The sequence below is a fragment of the Urtica dioica genome, chromosome 10 (genome assembly GCF_054948205.1).
Source record: "Urtica dioica subsp. dioica isolate 48M chromosome 10, U.dioica_male_clone48M_v1_H2, whole genome shotgun sequence".
In the NCBI taxonomy this organism is placed as follows: Eukaryota; Viridiplantae; Streptophyta; class Magnoliopsida; order Rosales; family Urticaceae; genus Urtica; species Urtica dioica.
Genome location: NC_142765.1, coordinates 1,298,649 through 1,305,337, shown reverse-complemented (window position 1 = coordinate 1,305,337; position 6,689 = coordinate 1,298,649). Strand labels below are relative to the sequence as shown.

Genomic DNA, 6,689 nt, shown 5'->3' with positions numbered 1-6,689 from the left:
CGGCATCAAAACTAGTTGTCTTGGTTTTACATTTCTAACCATTTTGTCGATTTGCTTGACTCGTTCGGACAAATGGGCCTCATCGTTGTTGGTTTGAAGGTAGCAACTCAAACCCGCTTCTACAAAACACATTACTTCACTCCGCTTATTTTTGCGTAATATGGATTGTAGATAACTACGAAAAAAAAATATTGAATTAGTTAATAAAATGAAATATTATATATTGATAGAAGATAAAACATATAAAAGAAATATTTACCCCATGTAAACTGTGATGCACGACGCGCCAATTTCCTCGTATCTAAGGAATTCTCTAACATCTTCAAACGTCACCGGAATAGGCACTACGGCGATACTTGCACAAACTTTGACATTGATTGAATCCCCTTTCGGTAACATTATTCGGTTGGCATGTTGTGCTAGCAATCGAAACTTTGGATTAATCAATTTGTATGAAATCTTCTTATCGTCTTCGGGGCTAGGTTCACTATCACCACCGACCTTCAACGCTTGTGTGACCACCAGGCCGCGACTCTCTTTTGCAATTTTGATTTCTACTAATCTCTTTGGCCACTTAACGAACCCCCCTACGGCTTCTTCAATAGTCTTGGCTTCATCGGTGGGGATCGGCAAAAAAGCTTTCTTAATCAAAGCCGCCGCAACGCTCACTCGTACGTTTACATCCTCCAAAGATGAGAAATGAACGGATTCGGCTTTCATGTACGCTCGCCCATTTGCTACATGAACCGTGCCTCCATTCGCAAAATCATCAAGGAGGAGAAGGCATTCGATGCTGTCATCCGAAGACGGTGTCACCGGCGTTGTTGGATTCATTGAGCAACTTGCTCGAACACTATCGGGTTTGTCGATAATTAGAGGATCGACACGCGAACGCTCTACGACACCAACATTGAGATCCACGGCAACGTCATGTTGAGATTGTTTATCTAATAAATTCACTAATGTTATTAAAAAAAGTACAAAAATATTTAACTTTATTCCTTGTATTAAAAAAAATTAAAATTACCTAAAGACGTCGCTTTTTTACCCATGTCATCATCACCATCTTTAGGCATGTCTTCATCACCACCTTTAGCCATCTCTTCATCATCACCTTTAGCCATCTCTTCACCATCAACATTGTTTTCATACTCAAAATCTTCATTTGTGGGACGTAGAACACTCGGCAACTCGTCATTAGCATCTTTGAGGCTCAAACCATTTTGAGTTAAAGCTTTCATGATGAAAGTTTTTAACTCACACATTTCTCGACGTAACTTAGTTACCTCATCGGTCGAGTTTGAAGGGCGAGATACGGAATTGCAACTTGACGAGTATTTAGATTGTCCACGAACACGACCGGAATGTTCCTTAGTTCCCAAAGCGTCTTGCAAGACACTTCCCATTGACTCATCCGTAACTTCTTGAGTTAACTTTCCCTTCACATATAATTCATAATAAGATTATAATATTTAATTGATGATTTCAAAATGAAAAAACTTACGATTTTTTCTCCCATTGACTTATATTTATCATCCTTGTAGTTGATTTCGTCCTTCATTCTCGACTCAACCCATAATACCTCATTTGTAGGCCATTGACCCGTTTCCTCGTACTATATATTATATATCAAACAATCCACAAATTAATTAATTAAATGCTATATTACAAAACAAGGATAACAAAATGAAACATGTAATAAATCTAACCTTTTTTTTTATCAAGTTTGCGATATCCATTACGACCGGTTCTAGATTTGTACACGTTCTTCCCAACTAGTTCTTTCCCATTTTCCGATGATTTTTTGAACACTTCGGAACGTCTATACTCAACGAATTTTATCCAATCCTCTTCGGTGATATTTCCATAGCGTTTTAAAACGTATTCCGGCCTCTTTAAGGCGCTTGGATCATTGAGGATATCTTTGACATGATCGTTGTATAGCTCGTGTCGAAATAATCTCACCGCTTCTCCAACTCTCATAAGACAATTATGCTTATATATTATAGGAACCGTAAAAGCTTCACATATTTCATTCCAAATCCTTTCTTTTAGTTGTTTATGCTCTTTTAGTCTCCAATCAAGCATCGTAATCGGAACGTGTTCTCTAGCTAAAACGCCGAAATAACTCGACAACTCATCTACCTCCTTATTCATTGGTTGATTTTTTTCATCAAATAATACATTTATTTTCCTACCAAGAGTTTTACACTTATTAACCTTGGGCATAAGAGTATTTCTTCTTTTCCCGGGACCATCGATATTGGTGGATCTCCGTTTACCGCTAACGGTACTAGTAGTAGACATAATCTATGAAAAAACAAATCAACACAAACTCAAACCGAAATTCAATCTAATATTCCAACACAAACTCAAACCGAAATTCAATTTCAATTCAAAATAAATCAACACAAACTCAAACCGAAATTCAATCTAATATTCTAACTCAATTCCAACTCATACTCAAGGTAATCAAATATTCTAACTCAAATCCAACATTAATTTAGACACAAATACACAATTCTAACCTAATTTCAACATAAAATTACAAATTAAATAAAAAAACACACTTACCCGGAGTGAAGACGACGAGCACGGGGCGTGGGAGTCAATGGAGTTTGTGTGTTGTGGTCGGAGACGTCGGCTTGTGTAGGTGGTAATGTTTGGCGTTTGTGAAGGATGGGTTTGTGAAGAGTGGGTTTGAAAGAAGAAGAAGGGAGACGGAGAGTGGGTTTGTGACGAGTGGCGGAGGAAGAAGAAGAGATAGGGGAGAGAGTGATGGCGGCGGAGGAATAAGAAGAGTGAGGGCGGCGGAAGAAGAAGATAGATGAGAGAGTGAGGGCGGCAAAGGAAGAAGAAGAGAGAGGAGAGAGTGATGTCGGCGACGGTGGCAGAGGAATAAGAAGGGGGCGGCGACGGCAGCGGAGGAAGAAGGAGGGGGCGGCGGTAAGGGTTGGAGAGAGAGATAATGGGTTTGGGTCTGAGAGAAAGAGAGAGAGAGAGAGAGAGAGAGAAAGAGAGAGAAAGAATTTCTGAAATTTTTGAAAAAAAATCGAGAGGGAAATGTATAAGTGTCCAGTCTGCGACATTTCGCCGCGGCGAACATCAGACGTAGTTGCGGCGAATTGTATTCCACAACGGGACAAACAGTCCCGTTGTGCAATCTCGCCGCGGCACAGTATATAGTTGGCCGCGGCGACCACATCTTGCCGCGGCGAACATAAGGCGTCGCCGCGGCAAGATTGCACCCCAGAAATACCGAGACTCTGTAACTATTTCGCCGCGGCAACGTATAGTATTGGCCGCGGCGAACTCATCTTGTCGCGGCCAATATCATACGTAGCCGCGGCGAGATTGTTTCCATAGTTTTACAACGGGATAGTTGTCCCGTTGTGTAATAGTTCGCCGCGGCCAGGTATATATTTGGCCGCGGCGCAAGAGCGAGCTGATCATATTAAATCATGTCGCCGCGGCGAATAGAATGCGTCGCCGCGGCAAGATTGATCACCAAAAATCCCGAGAGTCTGTAACTATTTCGCCGCGGCAACGTATATGGATGGCCGCGGCGAAAGTTTCGTGCCGCGGCCAAAGTAAGCCTTGGCCGCGGCGAGACTTTTTCCTTACTTTTTACAACGGGCCAGTTATCCCGTTGTGTAATATTTCGCCGTGGCCAGGTATGACTTTGGCCGCGGCGAAAGTTCGCGAGCTGGTCATATTAATTAAATTTTGTCATCATTTTCACTTTTTTATCTCAAAACCTAACTCGGGAAATCACTCCAAACACAATTCCGACCCGTTCTGCGCCATCCTTGGTTACTACTCTCAACTACACATCCAAGTCTTGTAAGTAATTATCTCCTACTTGCTTTGAATATGCTTCTCTAGTATAATATGGTAATTAGAATGGGTTTTTGTTTTAAAATCTAGGGTTTTCTATCATTGAAGATGAAAAAATGGATGTGGGAGAATAGATTAAATGAGATATATCGAGGAGGTGTAGATGAGTTTTGTAAATTCGTTAGAGAGAATATGGAGGACGTGAAATCTATTCGTTGTCCTTGTGTTCGATGTGGAAATCATAGGCATTTTTCTCTTGATGTTGTTCGAACTCATTTGTTTGTCTACGGAATAATGACCTCCTATCAAAGATGGTATTACCATGGTGAGGTTTTTCGTTCAACGATAAACAATAGCGACAATGATATGGAAGATGATATTGATGATATGCCCGGGATGATGAATGATTTGGAAGACGATTTTGTTGACCGCCCGCAGTTGTTTGAGTCGATGATGATGGATGTGGAGACACCATTATATGAAGGGTGTACAAGCTTTTCGAAGTTGTCGTTTTTAGTCACATTGTTCCATTTGAAGGCGTCGGGTGGTTGGACAAACACTAGCTTTACAAAATTATTGGAAACGCTTAAAGAAGCCTTTCCGAAAGGCAATAAAGTTCCTTTAAGTATGTATGAGGCAAAGAAAACTTTGGGAACATTAGGTATGAAGTACGAGAAGTTTCATGCGTGCTCGAATGATTGTGTTCTATACAGACACGAGCATGAAAATCTAGATGAATGTCCGACATGCAAAGAGTCGAGGTGGAAGAAGGGTAAAATGCCACGTGATGGGGTCAAAGGAGTTTCAGTTAAGGTATGTATTTACTACTCTATTATCAAATACATATATAGTCTATAATGATATGTTTTTTTATTGTTTTTTTAATGACTACAGTCGTTATGGTACATTCCTCCTATGCCACGCTTCCGAAGAATGTTTAATAGTGCCAAACACGCCAAGAACATGGTTTGGCACTCCGAAAAACGTGTCAATGATGGTGTTCTCAGACATCCTGCCGATGCTGCCCAATGGGAATCATTTGATTTAGAGTATAAGGATTTCAGTGTTAATCCCCGTAATCTTCGTCTTAGTTTAGCCACTGATGGTATGAACCCGTTTAGCATGATGAGTAGTAAATACAGTGTTTGGCCGGTTATATTGGTGAACTACAATCTCCCTCCAAAACTGTGTATGAAGAGAAAGTTCTTGATGTTAACGCTTCTAATATCAGGACCGAGTCAACCAGGTAATGATATAGATGTCTATTTGGCACCGCTTGTCGATGATTTGAAGATGTTATGGGAGACGGGTGTCAAGGTCAAAGACGCTTATCGTGGAGATTCTTTCAACTTACGGGCAATGTTAATGTGGACTATTAACGACTTTCCGGCCTATGGGAATTTGTCAGGATATTCTGTGAAATGCTCGATTGGTTGTCCTATTTGCATGACAGACACATCTTCCCTCCGGTTGAAGCATGGGAAGAAGACTGTTTTTCTCGGGCATAGAAGATTTTTACCAAGAGACCACCCGTTTAGAAGGTTAAAATAAGCATTTGATGGCAACACAGAAGAACGGTTTCCTCCTCGAATTTTGTCTGGTGAAGATGTGTACGAGATGGTAAAAAACGTAAATGAAGTCCTTGGAAAGAGAAAGCGTCGTGCTAGTACTAAAGAGTCGTTTCAAGAGAATCCTTGGAAGAAGAAATCGATATTCTACGACCTTTCGTATTAGAAGACGCACTACGTTCGGAATTGTCTTGATGTTATGCATATCGAGAAAAATGTTTGTGAATCCCTTATAGGTACGCTTCTTGATGATCCACATAAATCGAAAGACGGAATAAAATCTAGAATGGATCTCAAGGAGCTGAACATAAGAAGTATTTTGCATGCCGACGAGGAGTACGGAAAAAAAACAAAATTACCAGCGGCAAAGTACACTCTAGATCGGAAGGAGAAGAAGAAGTTGTGTAAATGGTTTGCGTCTATCAAAGTTCCCGATGGTCATTCTTCAAACTATACGAGATTTGTATCTATGAAAGATTTGAGACTTATTGGAATGAAGACTCACGATTGTCATGTGCTTCTACAACAAATGTTACCTCTCGCCTTGCGTGGGATTTTGTCACCCGATGTGAGATTTGCAATATCCAAGATATGTGTATTCTTCAACTCGATTTGCTCGAAGGTTATCGATCCTATTTGCTTGGATTCACTGCAATCGGAGTTGGTTAAAACCCTTTGCATGCTAGAAAAGATTTTCCCACCTTCGTTTTTTGACATCATGATTCACTTAACTGTTCACTTGGTACGTGAACTGAAATTATGTGGGCCTGTATTTTTACGTTGGATGTATCCAATCGAACGTTACATGAAAGTGTTGAAGAGTTATGTGAAGAACTACAATAGGCCGAAGGGAGCATAGTGGAAAACTATATAGCAGAGGAGTCCGTTGAATTTTGTTCAGAGTATTTAGCTAATGCAGACGCGATTGGGTTGCCAAACAACACAAGTCATGAATCAAAAGCTCTGTCTATAGGTATTTTTTGTGACACTTTCTTTTGTGTATTTAACTTATTAATGAAAGGACAACTATTTATATGAGTGGTTATTTGTAGGTACTTATTCTAGCGTCAATCGGAAAGAGTGGGAGCAAGCCAGTCTCCATGTTTTGCATGACGTTTCCGAAGTCACGCCGTTTGTGGATATTCATTTGGGTGAATTAAGAGCAAATGATCCAAAAAAAGCTAAAAATGAAAAATGGTTACAAGAAGAGCACAATCGTTTGTTTCAGAAGTGGCTTGGAAAACGATTATTTCGAGAATCTGGACATTCGGAAACGTTGAGCAA

The 6,689-nt window shown here is 40.4% G+C and overlaps 1 protein-coding gene across 1 annotated transcript; it reads right to left on the bottom strand.

Annotated features, from left to right (window-relative positions):
• Positions 1 to 503: 503 nt before the first annotated feature.
• Positions 504 to 1,145, bottom strand: LOC149382886 (uncharacterized). Its single transcript, XM_089628875.1, has 3 exons — positions 1,028 to 1,145; positions 559 to 947; positions 504 to 509 (listed from the first exon to the last, which is right to left on the bottom strand). Exons 1-3 carry the CDS (start codon positions 1,122 to 1,124, stop codon positions 504 to 506), a joined length of 492 nt encoding a protein of 163 aa, XP_089485001.1. The 5' UTR covers positions 1,125 to 1,145.
• Between the last annotated feature and the right edge of the window lie 5,544 nt (positions 1,146 to 6,689).